Source organism: Musca domestica, unplaced genomic scaffold, assembly GCF_030504385.1.
Source record: "Musca domestica strain aabys unplaced genomic scaffold, Musca_domestica.polishedcontigs.V.1.1 17, whole genome shotgun sequence".
NCBI classification, from domain to species: domain Eukaryota; kingdom Metazoa; phylum Arthropoda; class Insecta; order Diptera; family Muscidae; genus Musca; species Musca domestica.
In genome coordinates, this window is record NW_026712230.1 from 14,129,453 (window position 1) to 14,149,245 (window position 19,793).

Below are 19,793 nucleotides of genomic sequence, written 5' to 3' on the forward strand. Positions count from 1 at the left end.
TGCATTTTGGTAGTTTTACAAAGCTGTTCTACCTCCTTATTGTACCATGGTTTTACCATAAAAACCATATTTTTTGAGATGATAAAAAAGTATTGCTATAATTTTGACGTTAAATTATATTAATGTACAATTTTTTCCAATCCGGTAACAGGGCGGGAGAACAAAACGGAAAGAAAAGTGATTTTTACTCAGCCAAGTTTGTCTACTAAGTAGCAGTAAAAGGGATCTCATGTTAGTATTTGTTTTCTTTATTTTGCCTGCAAGTTTTAATAGCTTCTTTATGATCTGTTCCAGAACCTGCAAGAATCTACTAGTTTTGCAATTTTTTCCGATATTATAAAGGGATTGTGGTTCTTTTTAAATGTATTAATTCTTCTTATAATTAGTTTCCTTTACAGTACGTTTATATATAAATGGGTTAACCGACTGGATTTGGATTAAAATTGTCATATCCATTACTTATACTTCAAATAAATCCTCTCAAAGTAGGTTAACCCTACAAAAACTTCTAACGTAAACATGGCATTACACTCTGGTGTACATTAGTTTTTATAGGAACCCAGCAAATTTTGCAAATGTACAGTAATAATTTTCATCATCCAAAAACAACGTAAAAATCGATAGCTAGATTTTCTTTAACGACATTTTAGTTTATAGAAAGAGGCGATTAATCGGTTGTCTCAAAGTCGACTTCGGTATCCCTAAAAAACGAACGACGAAGAAGAATAGTAAAGGAGAATTGAATTCGTGTGTGCAATCATTAAAAGCGCGTAAATTTCTCGATAAATCATAGTTATTTTAATAAATACAATTTAAATAAATATATTTCAATGAAATATATAACCGAGAGTGTGCGGAACACATAAAAATGCATGTGTATTACAAGAAAATCGCTGCGAAATAGCCAAATCATTGCTACAACGCGACGGTTCTGCAAAAAAACACGAAGAAATCCAATCGACGAATGGCCGTTTTCGCTCTGGTCTTTTTTAAAAAATAGTGCCACAGCGCACAATAGCGATGCAAGCAAAGGTGGCAAGAAGAATTAAAAGAAAATATCGAGCAGAAATTCATATATTTTATGTCAAAAACAAGTGAAAAATAGCAACAAAAAGCTTTGGGCCCCAACACAATTTATGCAACTCGAAACACACATCCAACCGCACACACACAAATCATGTGTGGCAGTAGTGCAGCAGCAGTCAGTAGTGAATTGTGTGGTGTGGTGGTAGTGTAGATGATGATGATGTAGAAAGAAAAAAAATTGTTAATAGTTTGAGAAGCCCCCTGAAATACAAAAAATAATTCACAAAATACCAAAGAGATAGTCGTAGTGGTGGTGGTATATTTGTAACCAGAAAAAAGAAAATAAAACAAAAAAGAAACGTGAAAATAGCTGCTGCTACTATTGTGTAAATGTGGTGTTCTATAAAGAAATCAAAAATCAACAGCAAAAAGTGAAAAATTCATTGCATGTTGCCCAAAAAATGTGTGTACATCTAAAAACGACGACTGGAATTAAATTGGAAATATTTTTAATTTAGAAATGTGAAAATTGCGAAAGGAAACAAGAGAATCTACTACCCGAGAAGAGAGGATAACGCGTGTAAAAGGAAATCCAAGATAAAAGTATAAGAAAAACACATAATTCATAAGAAAAGTCAATAATAAGAAAAATAGTATATTAAATCGTCGACAACGACGACGAGCTACTAATAAGAGAAAGAAGAAGAAGAGATATTCACAGACACACATTTACTTGTACAAAACGAATGTGAAAGAGAAAGAATAGCGCGCAATCGGCGGTTAACGTACCCCATCGTCGACAACGACATCACATAGCAGTACGAATGAAAAAATAGTAGTGGAAAGCAAGAAAATAAAAAACAAAAAAAAAAGAAATACGAAATAAGAATACAAAAAAAGTAGCAGAGCGAGCTCTGCACAACGGCGACGATGACAACAATTTGCTATGTGTGTGAGAGAGCAAGTGAGATACAGTGATAGAATGTGAAGTGATGGTACGCTACAAATACGGCGAGTGTGAGTGCATGTGCGCTGGTGTGTGCTTATAACAACAACACCAACAATAAAAAAGCAAAAGAAGAATAAAAAAGATGCGAGTTTATTTGTGTGTTCTTCTACTCTCCATAAACGAACAAATAAATAAGAAAATGTGTGGTGATGTGGGCATTAAAAAACAAAAAGGAATAAACAGCATAGTGCTAAATAAAGAAAACAAAAAAGAAAAGCTATAAATTAAAACAACTACAAATGCTAAAATTAATATATAGTAGTAAAGAAGCAAATAATAAATAACAAAGAGCATTGCACACACAACACTACCAAATTCATGCAATAAATAGTAACAGCAACAACAAAACATTACAAAAAAAAACGAGAAGAATGTAAGAAGTAAAATAAAGTAAAGAAAGAAATTCTCAAATTCATAAAAGAAATCAAACAAATCAATCCGACCGACACACACACAAAATGGATACAACAAATACTGCGGCTACGGCGTCTGCCGCCGATGTAGCAGCAACAACAAAAGCAAAACAATTGGATTTTAAAATACTGGTAATTAAAACTTATACGAATGGCATAATGAAAAAACAACAGAAACAGAAAAAACGCTAACAACCATTCATTTTCATTAAATTTTTTCGTTTCGTGTTTTTTTGGTTTGTATTTTTACCATATTCGTTCATTGTTCCATTCGTTGGCTCGCTCAAAACCTTTGGAAGACAACAAAGTCAAATGTTTCTTTTTTAAGGCCGGCGTTATTTAAGATGCGGCTTTCTTCGTTCTTCATTGGGGAAATATTTATTCAAAATAATGAAAAACGAATGAAACTGGAGTAATGAAAATATCTATCCAACGAGCGATGATGTGTTTATATTATATGACTTTTTTATAGAAATGACTTTATCTTTGGTTATAGAAATGGATGTAGGGTAAGTGTGCCTAAGTTCGGCATGTCCCAGTAGTCGGCACTTTGTTTTTTAAGCCCAAATAAATGAAACTATTATAACTAAATGTATTTTGTTTTCTTCAAATATATTGTCGGCTATCTTTGTGCACAATTTTACTAAGAAAAGATACATTATTCAAATAAAAATTAAATTTTTGTCTGTGAAGGTCCTCAACAATCCATATTCTTAAGAAAAGTACAATAAAGACGTCGAATCAGTTTAACTAAACAAAAATATTATATTTTAATGAATAAATTTATTATTATTATTAATTATTCTTACAAAAAAAAAAGTATGCCGATTGTTGGAATATACCATACCGACAATTAGAAAGTGGTGCCGACTACTGGCAAAAAAGCATTGTTTTAATAAAACTACAAATTTATGAAATTTAATAAAATGTTATTAAAACTTTATTTATTATTACAAAAACTATACAAAATTTCGAATCTGAATAAATTAACTTTGTAATAATTGAAAAGTTCCACTCAGTATGGTGAGCGATTAAAAACGCGAAAATCCTAAAAGTGCCGACTACTGGTACACTTACCCTATCCGCCCGATTTTTTTATATAACTCAACCGTTGTTTTGGACCAAAAAAGCGTTTACGCTTTCACATATTTAAGTCTACTTGGTACACATCCTAGATCAAGAAAAATCATTAACACAAAAACGAATCCACCTAAAGGTTCAAGTGTAAATTAATCCTAATCACTGGAATATTAATTATGAATCTACGGAATAACTTTCTTGTTGTTACAACACCAGAATAAAAGATCTATCGTAAATAATGGTAAAAATCGCAGCTAGGTCCACATTTTCGGCTTAACAAAGAAAGTCGGATCCATTTTCAGGCGCTTTTTAAAAATTGATTTTTATTGTGCGATGGTATGTGTTGATAGTTTCATCTTGTAACCACTTGTTGGATAGGTATTCAGTAGGGGGTATTTTTCCTTGTTCTATATTATTAAGGATATAAGGATAAGAATGTGCAGATTCGTACAAAAATGGTATTAAATATACTATATATAATATGCCTCGTTATGGTATTTAACGCTAACAATCATTCTGTTAACAACTGTCCATAGGTGAAAGTCTTAAATTCCCAGCTACTCACTAAATCTTTGTTTTATAATCAGAGTTATTTTATAACCAGAGTTGGGATCAGTTCAAAAGTGATAGTCTTAAAATATCAATCTAAGAAAGCCTTAGGTGGCGTAGCCGGTGTTGGACCCAGAAAAGAAAATTTCAAGCACCAATACAAAAGCGGCTAATTAAAACACAGGAAATGTGGACTTCCCCAAGAAAAAAATATAATGTCGTCCAAAGGACAAAGGAGTAAACAGCAAACCGTCCCTAGTAGTGGAGCAACCATGCCCATTTGCTAGGCTTCGAGAACGCTATGATTGCCTTGCGGAATAGCGGTCCATCCAGTTGTTTTACCAATATTATATGAAGATGTCTCTAAAAATTTCTCTGATACCCAAACATTTGAATTAAGGCCAACTTGAAAGAAAATGGAGCGTTCCTAGTATATGAAATCCGTAGATCTGCAGAAAAGGGACTTTTGGTTACCGTATTGGGTTGGGGTGGTCTGCGTTTAAGGATCGATTACTACAAAGGGGCAATGTCACGGACAGTTGTTGCCTTCAAAAGAGTGTCAAAAATGGTCAAATTATACAGTCGATGTCTGTCGATCAGCGAGGCACAACGACTGCAACTTTGCACTTGACTGTTACACATTCCATGTATGGATCACTCGAGACTAGGGCTAAACTCTTCCTCTGCTTTTGGCGCAACATGTACGTTGTAACTACCACCACGTTATACGGAAAGCCCATAATATTCCTCAGATTCATAAAATCAACTACTCTATACATCATTGCAAAAATGCAACACAACAGAAGCAATGACTGTACACCTACGTATTAGTTTTAAATATTTTGCCGAGTGTTGATGATCGATTTAGCAATGTCCGCCGTCTATGTAAACCTTTGTAGCCTAAAAACTGAATAAAATATGGACAAATGTATTTAAAGTATGTCCACGTTCTGGTATATGAGTTATGTTACAGGAGGCGCAGCTACACTGGAGACCATTGATTCTAGTATATAACGGATTTATACGATTTAAGGTATCTTCGAGGATTTGTTTATTTATTTAAACCTTTTGTAAACGAAACCTTATGAATTATAATGATTGCAATATGTACCTAGGAAGAGGCATATTTTCCAATTTTCATTAGTTATCAATTGTTGGCGTTCCATGATTGATGTTTTTTGTTATTCATATCCTTTTTTGTAGTTCATTTCATCAATGGAACATGACAAAGCTTTACTTTCTTCAAGCAAAGCGCACTATTTCGAAAGCTTGAGTTTTTCGAGGAACTTACACAGATCTTAAGAAAATTCTCAAGATTTTTTTTTTGCAAAAGGGTAACGTCCCCTTTAAATACTCAAAACTTGGCTATATTAATAGTTTTTTTTGCCGGCCTTTTTATGAATATCAGAAAACAAATTATTTGCAAATCTGTAACCAATTGTCGTCAAACACTTCAAATTATACAAAAATGGGAAGCACCTTAAACGGAAACTATACAAAAAACTTGACATAAGCTGATAATTGTTCTAAGAAGAGATAATGGTCATCAGAAACCTAGAGTGGAATTGGGTTTGGAGAAACTTGAATCAATAATCAATATCGAACGTACCGTTAGATGGGTTTTATACCAATAGTCGGTCCATTTTCAAATCCTTAAAACCATCAGACACATTTTCAGCATTTGTAAATCATCTTAAAATTTTACGTAGAACAGAATACCTATGTGTACTCTAACATGAAGATTTAGGACAGTTGCAAACGGTCTGACAAAGGATGCTATTATGAATTAGTGAAGTTCAGACTACCTACCTCCACTTTACAAATTTCACAAAGTAGCTCTGTTCCAATATTTCAAAAAATCTAAAAATTTTTCTACGATTACCGATTTTTCCTTTATGACATCAAAAAAGTTTAGTACTAACTAGCACAATTTTTTATGTTTTGAAACACACAGAATATACGGATGGGCGTATTTATCGGCGGCTTACGATTCTTCACTTTCGGTATCGGCTTTGAAATCTTTGCTTCTTCTTCGTTCACTATACCGTTGCCTGTTTTTTTATTTTATATAATTGAGTTGTATTTAATTAAACATAATTAAGGAAGTAATCGCTATAATACATTGTAAATTATTCAACATCATGGTTGGTGGGTATGATGACGATGATGATATGTTTGTGTTTGTTCGTCAGTCAGTCAGTCAGGCATTCATTCCGTTTGCCCGGTTGGTGGTTTGTCTATCTGACGGCGTTGTTGATACCTTAATTCCAATTTTGCTGCTCTTCTTCTTCATCGTCGACATCGTTGTCGTTGTTGTCGGTTGGGGGGTTATTTGAGGCGCGCTCTACTTGCACTGTGTGTTTTTTATTTATTTTGTTTTCTTTTTTCTATTCGTTTCATTGTGTATTGCTATGTGATGGGAACGGGGCACAGAGTAGTCAGCGAGTAGCGTGTATGTGTTTGTTGTTTTTGGTGTGCATGCGAATGTGTGTTTTCGGGCAACATAGCATCGGTGCGTGTGTGTGTGGCGCGCTTGTATGTATGTTAGTGGAAAGAGGAGGAGTACAGTTAAGATAAATGTTGTTGAAAACAACAAAAACAAAAAAAAAAAAAAAACAAGAACAAAAGAAGAAACAAATCTTAATTAAATGGATCGCATTTGTTCGTCCGTCCGTCCGTTAGCTTGCTCGCCCGTTCCTACGTCCCTCCATTCGTTGCCACTATTTTATTATTGTTTTTTTTTTTTTGTTTACAGCGTTTATCTAATTTACTCTTTATTTTACGATAGCTGGTATTTGGGACATCGTTTAGAACCAGTATTTTTATTCGTTGCGCTTTTTTTATTGGATATGAGAAAATACTTGTTTTGTTGTCGTTGTTGTTAATGTTGAATAAAGAAAATATTGTTGTTTTTACGCGATGGCCATGGCGAAAATGTAAACAAACAACTATGACATTTTATTAAATGTTTTATGTTTTACAGGAATTTTTAAAACTTTGCTAGGAGAAAGTGGATCTGGTTGAAAAAAAAAAACGGAGGTTAGTAAGCATCTAGGTATTTTAGTGTTTGCAGAATGGACCTGGTAATTTAATTTCTATTTTCTTTGTCTTTAAATCCTTAAAATAGTGGATCTATACTGAAGTTTTTAAGGAGAAGAGATTCAATCAAGTTACCCTCCCTATTTGGCCCGAAATGTCGGATTGCCTATTTTCTCTGACAAAGTAATTTGACGGCTGCCAAATAATTGATATAGGTATCTTGGTACACTGAAAATGTTTGAGGATGCAAAATTCAAACGACTGGGTGTCGGAAACGCTTGAATTATTCATAATACTTACCGAAATATTGTGACAAAGATCGAATTAAACTCTTTTTCGTCGTTTAAAAAAATTGGTACCAAATAACCGATTATATAGGTACAACTCTGGAACCGTTTAGTTCTCAAAATAACCTGCAATTTTTGATTCAAAGGATACTAGAAATCAAATTTCTAACAATTCCGTTGAAAATGTAGCTACTTATCATCAAAATACCAAATGTAAAGGGCTACCACTACATGGGCTAATACAAATACGTGGCTAAGTGGTTTGCATACATTAAGAATATCAAATGGCAAAATTAAAAGAAAAAAAAAAAAAATGCGGTGGACAATTTTGCAACAATCATCAGAATAAGGAGGTATAAGAAAACCTGGTCATTTATAGCCTATTTTTTTAATACAATTAACATTTCAGGCGTAACATTTTAGCCATTTTGGTCGAACCCTTAGAGTGATTACTACAGACGGACACGTTGACATCGTCTTAAACTTTTTTTTACTTTTATGAAGAATATGTGTACTTTGTTGGTTCTTAAATAGCTACTTCGATAAGTTACAAATGAAATGACTAACTTAATATACCCTCCATAATATGATAAAAATGTTTAAAATCGGACGAAATTGCTGTGTTATTGTATGCTCCACCATACTAGGGAGGGTATATTAACTTTATCATTCCATTTGTAACTCCTCGAAATACTCATGTAAGACCTGAACGAAGTATATATACAGTGTGAGATAAAAAACTGCTTTAAAGTCAAACGCCATAATTTTTGCATTTCTTTTAAATTTTATTGAATGAAAGCAAAAATTGTCGGAAATGGCATTAAATTTTAGAATATGTTTAGATTTGTTCGAATTGGTCATCTTTGGCACGAATTATGGCCTTCAAACGGCCAATGAAACCGTCACACGCTGCCGAATGTTGCTCTGCGGTATTTTGGCCCATTCCCGGCCAAGTGTTTGCTTGGTATTTTTTACTGCCAATCTTGCTTTCCAAAATACTCCAGATATATTAGTCCAACGGATTGGTATCCGGAGATTTTTGTGGCCATTGTTCTCTGGAAATGAAGCAAGGAACCTCATTTTGTAACCATTCTTGGTTGGCGCATGCTGAGTGCGATGGTGCTGAGTACTGTTGGAATGTCCAAGGTCTGCGGTCAAAACGGTCAAGCGAAGCAACTCCTTAGCTCTTTTGAGTCTATTATACCCTCCACCATACTATGGAGGGTATATTCATTTTGTCATTCCGTTCGTAACTCATCGAAATAATGATTTTTGTCCCAACAAAGTATATATATTCTTGATCAGCGTAGAATTTTAAGACGATTTAACCATGTCCGTCTATCTGTCTATGTGTCTGTCTGTCCTTCTGTCTGTTGTAATCAAGCTATCTTTCGAACGAATTGAGATAGAAAGCTAAAATTTTGCACACATGTTTATTTTGCCAGTAGGCAGGTTTAGTCCGGAAATGGGTCATGTAGGTCCACGTTTTCATATAGCCCCCATATAATGGTACCTCCCGATATTCGGTATTTTGATGATTTTAGCGACATTATTCACCGGAATTGTTTCAAATTTGGCATTTTTCATTTGAGAGAAATTGTTCCCTCCATCAAAAGGATTTTTGCACTAACTATACAATCTACGCTTAAAACTAAAGAACAACAATGCGGAATTTCGAAAATGTTTAAACATACACTTAAACATAAAATATATTTTGGCAGAAAAACATGACATTCGATTGCGGCTTAACCTTTTGCTTCCCCATGGACAGATATAGATATATTTTAATGGTTTTTTAAGTGTGGATTCCTATTATTATTTATTATATATTTTAGTCAAAGTCGTAGGTCCCGCCTGCTGTATTTTTTCTTCTAATTTTACCGTATTTATTCCCTAATCCTACTCTTTTCTATAAAATTCAATTTCTTTAAAGCTTAAAGACTTTTATCCTACCAACTCCCCTTTTCAATTTAAATTAACTTCCTCCTTTGTTGTATGTTCCTTCGCTGCTGTTGTCGTTACTGTTTTTTTTTTTTAATTTTTGTTATTTTCTTTTTTTTTTTTGTTATTTTGAAATTTATGTATAAAGCTTTTCCTCGACTCAAAATTAAAGCCTTTTAAAATCCAATTTTTCTATGTTTTGGATGGCTGGTTTGTGAGTGTGTGTTTTACTCTCCACCGGGTAACCCCAACCACATTACTCTCAATACTCTGGCGGCGGGCTTAACATAACCTTCCTGGCATTTTATACAGCATAGCAACATACTACATACAGACATAATGTACATGGTCTATACATATCTACAACATAGATGATGGTGTTTGTCTGTCTGTGTGTGTATTTGCATGAAAGTAAATTTGGATTTGTGTGAGTGTGTGTATGTAATTTTTTGTATAGCCACCCATGCCACCCTACAATCTGCCATCGACAAAAAAACCCCCACCCACCACAACTACACACAAATTGTTTGTTAGGTTCGTTCATTCTCTCTTGTTTCATAATAATGTAATATGCATATTTGCCGCACCCCTTCCCGCTCGCACTTCACATTTTACAGTATGAATGGGATTCCGTGCCTTCCAACCTCCCCCGAACTCCACTTTAAAATTTGTACGACCCACAAACCATTCATAGAAAACAACGTAGCGCTACCTTCCCACCCAACCAACTAACTAACTAGATACCAATAACGGCCACACTCACTCATTCAGTATTCTCTGAAACACACAAACACATATACCTTTCTTTACTTCCGTTATAAATGGCTGACTAAACAACAACTACCATGGCTTGTCTTAGACCCCCCTGCACACCTCCCCCATTTTCCCCATACCACCGCAGTTGGGTTTTGTTGTTGTTGTTTTTGGCATGCCAGAAAAACGCAAAATTTCTCCCCAACTCTTGTTCTCTTTTCTTGTTTTATTCTAAAAACATTCAAAATTTCATTTGCTTGACACTAGAATGTTGTGATGGGTACAACTCACATTATGTTATTGTTTGCTGGGTTATTCCTTTACACACAATTTGGGTGATTTCGAGGACTCTTTTTTTCCATATCCAAAATAAAAAATCCTACAATCTACAGACGTTCAGCTAACCAACCATACAGTCAGGCAGCCAGGCTGTTTAGTAGGAGATGAAAGTGTGGTTAGTGGTAGGAGTAGTTATTGGCCTGTCCGTCAGACAGACAGTCTGCCTAAAATGCCGGCAAGGCAGCAGCAAAAAAATATATATAGTCACAACGACATTTCGCTATTTGATTTGCCGGGTTGGCTGCTGTCAGTCCGTCCAATGGGATGCCTTAGTGGTACCAGCAGCACTAGCAGACTAAAGCCATATTCCCACTCTCGCAAAAAAGTAATATTGTTTTTATTTTTTTTTATGTAATTTTCTTGTTGTTGTTTTTATTTTGTTTGTCGTTGCCAACGTCGTTTTAAGAGATGTAATATTAATTTTTTTTTTACTTGGATTACAGTGGAACTATGTTGGAGTGAACACGAGTTAAATATGGAAGTTGGTGGTTGCATGTCAATCGACCTTGGGTTAATAAAAATATGGTGATATGTGTGATATATGTAAAGAAAATCGGCTCTAATATAATAATAACTTTAACTCTTATGAAATGTGATATTTCATAAGAGTTAAAGTTATTAAAAAGGTTGACCCTTCGTGGGGGAGTGGACAGAGATTTCCATTTTTGCACCTGAAATAGCACTAATGCTAATATAAGTTGAAGCAAAATTGAATTATCCTTTCCCTTTTTGTGCAGTTAACTTAAATTTGGCATATATGGAACCTACAATAGGCCATGTCCCTTAAAAACATTTTTTCTTGAGTTCAGAAAGGGTTAATAAGCGGTTAATTAAGAGAGAGAAAGAGTGAGTGAAAGAGAGGAGGAAGAAAATTATATATAGGAAAAGTTGGAACTAATTTTATGCCGGAATATACTGAATTGAAGCAATGTTGAGACTCGGGCTAAATGAAACTTTACACTGAGTTTTTTCCAAATATACAGACAATAAAGATATACATAATTTTGGACTTAGGGATTTTATAATTTTCTGAAAAATTTTTCGATCAATTTTAGCAAATTACATACCACTGCCCAAAAACTTAGAATAAGAAGGTGTCTAAATTAAAATTTGTTTTATAAGGTTCATATAATTTAGAAAGTATTCCTTGATACCTTTCATTTAAGCCACTCTTTATCCTTAGTTTGGTTTTCTAATGATGTAGTGGAAGATTCCTTAGAACTATTTTAGGTTCGATGAAAAATGCAGCAGTACAGCCGTCCAGTTCGGGCCATGATATTGGGCTCTGCTGAGACTGAACTAGGACCATTCACCAAAAAATGAATGTTCTGTCCTATGGGTGCCTCGGCTGGTGGCACGCGATTTTGTGATTGTCTACGTCCAAGCTTACCAACCAACCAACTAACAACCGGACCTCTAAAGAAAACTCCACAATTTGCATTGAAAAATTTCCAGTCACTGGATATTCGGTCTCGGTTTCAAGCAGCAACAGGACGGACGACACTTTTCTCATTTTGATCACGCATTAATCCTGAATTAATGATTAAAGGAACACCTTTTCCGGCTTCAACTACATGAATGTTATAATACCTGATAGGGACGCTTGGGTTACTGGTGAACTTCGCTGGACGGTCAGCCTATTAAGTATTCGATCTGCTCCCCTTATACTCTCAAATTTTAATGACAACAGTAGCAATTCAAATTCAAGGTAATACGATGCAAATTACACATTGTACATTTCCATCCATATTCTCAGAAAAATCTTACCCTTTCGGTAATAGATATTTTGTTTTGAGTTTACTCAAATAGTTGCTTGGCAAAGTCCTCCCTGCGCAAGCTTACTTTCTTTTTTACAATCTGAGCGAGCGTAGACATTTTTATTTTCTTCGGTAATCCAACTATACAATAGCGTATTTCAGGCTGAGATTTTTAAAATCGTTAAGGCAGCCGAAATGGTAAGATAACGTAGAAATATCATAATAAGACCAGTGGCTATAAATTTTGGAAGTCGAGCGGCCCTGTCAACAAATCGAGATTAATTCTTAATTGTAAGAATGCCCTCTTGAAAATACTAGTCTTCATAATGCTTTATTGGATCTCAGGCCATAGTAATATAATGGGGAAAATGGCAGAAGGGTTAGATCGGGGTCGTTTTCAGTCGACAAATCACCAAATTTGCTGACTATTATGTCAGCCGTTTTAGGATTATCTCATCGAAGCAATTTGCGATAGATGGAATTCTAGGGACATCTGGCTGGCAATCTCGAGAAGAACCTGCTCTCTTCTATCAATTAGTACCTGAGATCCAAGAGTCGCGGTGAACATATTGACGGGCCAAACATCAGACCTCAAAATGGAAGGAGATCTGCTGGTTATGCACACCATTCTACTAAGCCTTTCTTTCTTGCTTATATATCTCTGATCTATCATATCCCAAATTCCTTCTAGGATAAGAACAATGTTTCACAGGTCTCCGAGTAAAGCAGCTGCCGACTCCTTTAATGAAAACAATATTAAAACTTGACTTCAGTCCTGTAAGATTTAAACAGTGTTCTTGAATAGCTTAAGTAGGGTAAGGGTATATATGGGGAAGTAAGGAAGATATCTGATTTCTTTCGAACCCAAAGTTTTGTTGACTATGTGCTCCGGATGAAATTTGCAGTATCTCTTAACGTTAACGTTATCTCCGAAATACGGTATTTTGATGATTTTAGCTACAAATCATCTAAAATTTTCTAAGTACTTTACCCCTGCCAGAGAATTGTTTATATTAGGCCACGATATCGTATAGCCCCCATTCAACAGATCCCCCCGTTATTAGGTATTTTAATGATTTTAAAGACATTATTAACCAAAATTGTTTCAATTGCCTCTGGGTATGGAGGACCGCGTATTGCATTGTGTATTGCCCCTCTTATATCGGTACTTCCCTATATTTGGTATTTTGATCATTTTAGCTACATTGTTCAAAGTTTCGTATTTTAATATTGTAATGGCGTATGAAAAGATTGCCTACGCAGGTCCACGTTTTCGTACAGACTCCAATACAACGGCGACTTCCTATATTCGGTGTTCTTAAGATTCTAACATAATTTTTAGCGGAATTTATCTTTTGAAATTTTCCAAATTCGTTCCAAATGGTGAAGGGAATTTAAAGTTCGGATGGATGGAATTCATCAAATTCTTGCTTCACTGTTATCCCCCTGTATCTCGCTGTTATTTCAATTGTGTTGGTTGTTGTTATTTTCAATTTCTAAAATTGCTATTTGCTTTTTGTTGTGTTAAGAAAATATTTACTTTTATGTTTTTTTATTGCTATTCATGTTAACATAATCATACATACATACGAACATATCCACTACGTATATGAAAGATAATAAATATTTATGTATTAGACTAGGATATGAATAATAATGCTTGTTTACTCAAGCTTTTACATAAAACATTAAAATAGCTGCGGAACAACAGGAGGAGACCAAGAGGTCTTCTCACAGAAGACCAAGTGGTCGTCTCACAGAAGACCAAGTGGTCGTCTCACAGAAGACCAAGTGGTCTTCTCATAGAAGACCAAGTTGTCTTTTCACAGTGGTATTCTCATAGAAGACTTACAGAAGACCCAGTGGTCTTCTCATAGAAGACCAAGTGGTCTTCTCATAGAAGACCAAGTGGTTTTCTCATAGAAAACCAAGTGGTTTTCTCATAGAAGACCAAGTGGTCTTCTCATAGAAGACCAAATGGTCTTCTCATAGAAGACCAAATGGTCTTCTCATAGAAGACCAAGAGGTCTTCTCACAGAAGACCAAGTGGTCTTCCCCTTTAAAACCAAGTGATCTCATAGAAGATCAAGAGGTCTTCTCACAGAAGACCAAGTGGTCTTCCCCTTTAAAACCAAGTGATCTCATAGAAGATCAAGTGGTTTTTTATAGAGGACAAAGTAGTTTTCTCAGAGAAGACCAAGTTGTCTTTTCACAGTGGTATTCTCATAGAAGACTTACAGAAGACCCAGTGGTCTTCTCATAGAAGACCAAGTGGTCTTTTCATAGAAGACCAAGTGGTCTTCTCATAGAAGACCAAGTGGTTTTCTCATAGAAGACCAAGTGGTCTTCTCACAGAAGAAGAAGTGGCCTTCTCACAGAAGAAGAAGTGGTCTTCTCACAGAAGACAAAGTGGTCTTCTCACAGAAGACAAAGTGGTCTTTTCACAGAAGACCAAGTGGTCCTCTCAGAGAAGACAAAGTGGTTTTCTCATAGAAGACAAAGGGGTCTTCTAATTGAAGACAAAGTGATCTTCTCACAGAAGACCAAGTGGTCCTCTCAGAGAAGACAAAGTGGTATTCTCATAGATGACAAAGTGGTCTTCTCATAGAAGACAAAGGGGCCTTCTCATACAAGTCAAAGTGGCCTTCTCATAGAACAAATGTCTTCAGAACCGAATCTTCAGGAGGAGAGCCTCCTGATTTCACTTTCTTGAAAATCCCAAATGTATTACTTTGCAGACAACTGCATATGAATAGATGCAAGTTCTGGGTTCTACACATCTTTATCCAACATGACAACCCAACATCCAACATGACTTCTTCGAAACCTCGTTTGTTTGTTGTTATTATTGCTTTTATTGTTGTTGTTTGTCCTGCTTTATTGTTATTTCATCTTAATTAATTCCCCTGAAGTTTGTTTTTAATGTGTTCGGCAATTTAAGTTTTCTGTATTTTTTTATCACTTTTAATTGAGTTTAAAAAGAACAAAAAACGAAAATTGTGAGAAAGAGAGTGAGTGTGTGAGATGGAGAGTGGAAAAATGCATACTGAATTTGCTTATATTGTTTTAGTTAGATTTAGTTGTTGTTGTTATTGTTGTTCTTGCTGTGTTTTTATTGTTTTATTGAGGCAATAAAAAATAGAAGGTATAACAGCGATGATATATACAATGTAAACACACACATACGAGCACATTGGCAGTGTATATAAAAAGGCCAGAGCTGCTGTTTGTTCCCCCCTTTTCTCATCATTTACATTTTGCTAAGCAGTGGTGTAGGTGAATTGAATTTATGGTGTATTCGTGAAAATGAGATGGTGAGGGGGTTTAGGGGTCATATATGTGGGAAAGGAAAAACCGTCCTAGCTGTAGCGTTGACATTAACAGCAACAGACACCGACGGCAACACACTGCTTGGATGTGAGTATGTGTGTGTGTTACTGTGTCTGCGAGCCTCTGTAATAGAAATCGATCATAAAATCTCGTATGTGTTGAGTTATATTCTGTTTTTTTTTTTTACTTTGCAAAGGTCCTCCCGTGTGAATCATAAATCATTTGGTAATTTATGTACCCTACCTATGTGTAAATGTATGTTCTAATGGCTGATCCAAGATTCAATAATTCGATCCAGGTGGATAAAAATTTATACGAAAGGGATAAAAAGGGAAATCTTGGGGGGAAATATAGCCATTGTCACTGTGTCGTAGGGCGTAGATGTATGGCATGGAATATTGTCAGATTCCCCTAATATAGCGAAAATTTGATCTACACCACGCTATGGTTTTCTGTTATTGGGAAACGTGACAGAATTTGGTGATTTTCATGCATGTCCGTCCGTCGGACAAATTTTAAAAAAATAAGCTTCAGATATAGTTATATTTCCCATATAAATATTGCATTAGATTCCGCTTTTAACAAATTTGAAAGCCGTCATGTCTTCACTATAACAATTATATTTGGTAACCTAGATATACCATTGCTAAATTTTGTCAAACTCTGTTCAGATTTAGATATCGGTCTCGTATACATATTCATCCGATTCCAGGTTCATTGTGAACCAAAGGCATATTTTATGCCCAACTGCGATGAATTTTTACACATGAATCCGAATTCGGTATATAAGTCAGTCGAATTAACTGAAGATCAATTCAGATATGAAGGATTTTGGTACGAGAAATATATGAGATAGCCATCGATTGATATTAATTATTCAATTGTTAAATATTCGGCCGGTCTGACTTGATCTTACGATTTTTTTTTAATTTCTCAAATGAAATGTTCCAATTATTGATGGATCCGAAAGTGCTCAAATTAACCTTTCGAGCAATTTTTTTGGGTTACGAACTAAGGTTCACGGGTTAGTAACGGGTCCGGTTGCATCGCCTAGAAAAAATACTTACCCGAAATCAATAAATTCAAAGAAAATCCAAAGCTTTCCGAAAAATTCAATAGATTTTCGAAAATCTGATTATATGAAATTTACATTCTGAAAGGACTCCCTGAAATATATTTCATCCGGGCCTCAAAAACCGATGTTTTTATCCTTTTTTTTTTTTTTTGAAAATAAAAATCTGGTATTTCTTTGGAAGAGTTTCCCTAAAGCTATCAATTGAGCAGTTTTTAGATTTTTTGATTAACCAGTCCTTTAGACATTTTCTTGCCATAAAACAATTAAACCGTAAACACTAGATTCTAACAACAAAAGAGAGAGTTGCATTTTTATTCAATTATTTTTCGGTAATTTGTTATTGTTTTTATGGATGGATTTCTTAAGTTATTCATTAGTTTTTGTGTGTTAACATGTCAGCAGTAGTAAATTCGTTTCATCTCAACTGTAGAGAAGATAAACAAACACACACGCATATTTCTACACATTCCTACATGTCTTTAAACTTAATTGTTAAAATATGTATTTGCACTAGTTTTCATTTTTTGGTTTGTTATTTACGGCAATTTGTGAATGTGTGAAAGATTTGTTGTTGTTGGTGTTTTTATTCAAGATTGCCTTTTTTCTTAGTTTTCCCTAGTCGTCTTTATTTTTGTGTGGATAAAACGACGTTGTTATTGCTTTTTTCTTCGTCTTCTGCTGCTGCTTCTTGTACCTCTTTACCAAATAGTCGTATGACAGCTTCTAAAAATGCATTTGTCCCACTTCCCACTCAGAGTCATTACAATAATAACAACAACATGAATTGCAATACCAACAACAACTGCACTCAGCCAGTCGTCACACAAGCACATCAGTAAAAACAATGCCCCCTCAACATATTCTAATACATGCCACACATTGGCAACACAACACGCATACACAGAGACACGGGCAAATAATTGTCGTCTCTACTAAACACAACACTAATAATAATAATAGTGACAGTAGCGGTAGCAACAACAACAGCAACGAACAGTATTTAATAAGGAAAAAATAATAATAAATAACAACAAATAATACATTTTCTATTTGAGTGCTTTCTCTTCTTGATAAGCAAGTTTTCTTCATATCCTCCTATTTTTATTATTTATTTACAGCTGCAGCCACCAGCAGCAATGTGCTCTGTTGTTGATTATGTTGCTCTTTCAACGTAGTGTTCTCTGCTAATATTGCTCTCTCGTTCTCTCTGTCTATTTACTCTCCCAGTGTTGTAGTGCCGCTCAACGCAACACATATTGTACATTACTGTTTTGTTTTCTTGTTTCTTCTTACAAAGCTGGCTGGCCTGTGCCTGGTGGGGACGAAACCCCACGAACACCCCTTGCCTCTTTCTTCATTCCCTAACGAAACAAGCAACCAAACCAGCCGGCCAACCAACCAGCCATCCATTCAATTCATACCCATCCATTGTATATACAGACCAAAAGCACATTCCTACATACATAGAGGTATCTACTCTTAGACATACTCTACCCAACGTACAGCTGCTGAATTTCGTTGTTATTTTTTTTCCTTTTTATTCTTAAGCTTCTTTTATCTTTCGCCCAACTAGTTTCCACACCGTGTGCTTGTGTTGCTCCCCAACTCCCCCGTCCCTGATTTCCTAACACTACATGGTATTCATCCACAAGAGCATTATGGCCGTCGTTCGTGTTGTTGTGTTTCCCCACCACACTCTCTTTCCCTCTTCCTCGGCCACTTCCTCCCCCACTCACTCGTTTCAACGTTACAACTCTGAGCGCGCACACACATACACGCACGCAACATAGCCCGCAGCAATAAATTTAATTTGCTTTAATATAAATATAAAAAATAAGAGAAAATAAAAAAGTGAAAAATAAAATATAATCGTATTTTTAGCATGTTTTATGGCAATAAACAACGACTGTTATTTACTCTACTCGCATTTCTCATGTGCGTGTGTGTGAGAGAGAGAGAGAGCATGAGTGTTATTATTACGGCCTTTAGTTAATGCATCAATGTCAGCTGGTAATAATGGTTGTTTAGTTAGTTTTTAACGTAGGGTAGAAGTAATTGCATATGACCTAGTTCTTTCAAAAGTAGAAGTGTTCTTCTGTGATTAGAAGAGATCTTCAGAAGATAGAAGTTGTATTCTACGAAAGGAAAGAAGACGTCTTTTATGGAAAGAAAAGTTTTTTTTTTTTAAAGATCTTTTACAGTAAATACAGGGCTCCTATGGATAGAAGGGTTCTTCTATGTTTTTCTATTGATAGGTAAGACCTTATATTGGTAGATGAGGTCTTCTATGGATGGAACAAGTTTCTTATGTGAATAGACGAGTTTTTCAACGAATAGAAGAAATTGTGCCTTACTATAGGATAACAATCGGTTTCTTATAGAATTTTAACAGTTCTTCTTATTGAATATCTAGCGGTCTTTTTATAAAGGCTCAATCGGTCTTCTTCACAAAGGACCAATTAATTCTATTATTTTTGTGTCAAGAATAAGCATCGTCTCCTTATAGAGGGTCCCATGATATTCTTATAGAAAACAATCAGCCTTTTTCGAAATACAAAAAGGTCTGTTTTGAGAAAATAGAATAAATCAGCTTAATATAGCTTTTCCATTTGTTAAAGGTTTCACTGTTTTCAACATTACAAAAAGCAATCAAAACCACCTCAATAAATATTTAATGCAAACACATATCCCCCTTATAAAATTAATTTAAATATTTAATTTTATAATTAACATTTATATAATAAAACATTGAAAAACAACAAAAATGACATCTTAATGAATGAGTGAATGAATGAATCAAAACCACAACCGCACAAACACTAACACTCACGCGCCCATGTGCACGCAATGAAAATATAAACAAATTAAAACCGGCTAAGAAAAAATACCCCACTACCTTTGACAGGAAAAATTATAATCTTGCGTGTTTGCCTGCTACACACGTTGTTGTTGCTATTGTTATTGTATTTTATGAATCAATAATATTCTCATTAAAAGATTTTTATTTTTTGTGAAATATACCACTATAAGCAAGAACAAGTACAAATGAACCCCTCAGATTATGGATCTTCTCTTCTCTCTTGTGGGCCTTACCTCTCTAATGGAATATTGCTATTGCCTTTTTTCCTTTATCTCTCACTCTCTGTAGCACATCAACAATGCGTAAGGTGTGTATGAGGGTGTGTATGTGCGCTC

General features: G+C 35.0%; 1 protein-coding gene across 1 annotated transcript in view; it reads left to right on the forward strand.

The window, feature by feature from the left end:
• Positions 1-744: 744 nt before the first annotated feature.
• The window catches only part of LOC101888706 (uncharacterized), a 31,807-nt gene continuing 12,758 nt past the window's right edge, over positions 745-19,793 (forward strand). Inside the window, exon 1 of the mRNA XM_011294099.3 lies at positions 745-2,580. Within this exon, the coding sequence (XP_011292401.2) occupies positions 2,494-2,580 (87 nt within the window). The 5' untranslated portion in view covers positions 745-2,493. The remainder of the gene's footprint in view (positions 2,581-19,793) is intronic.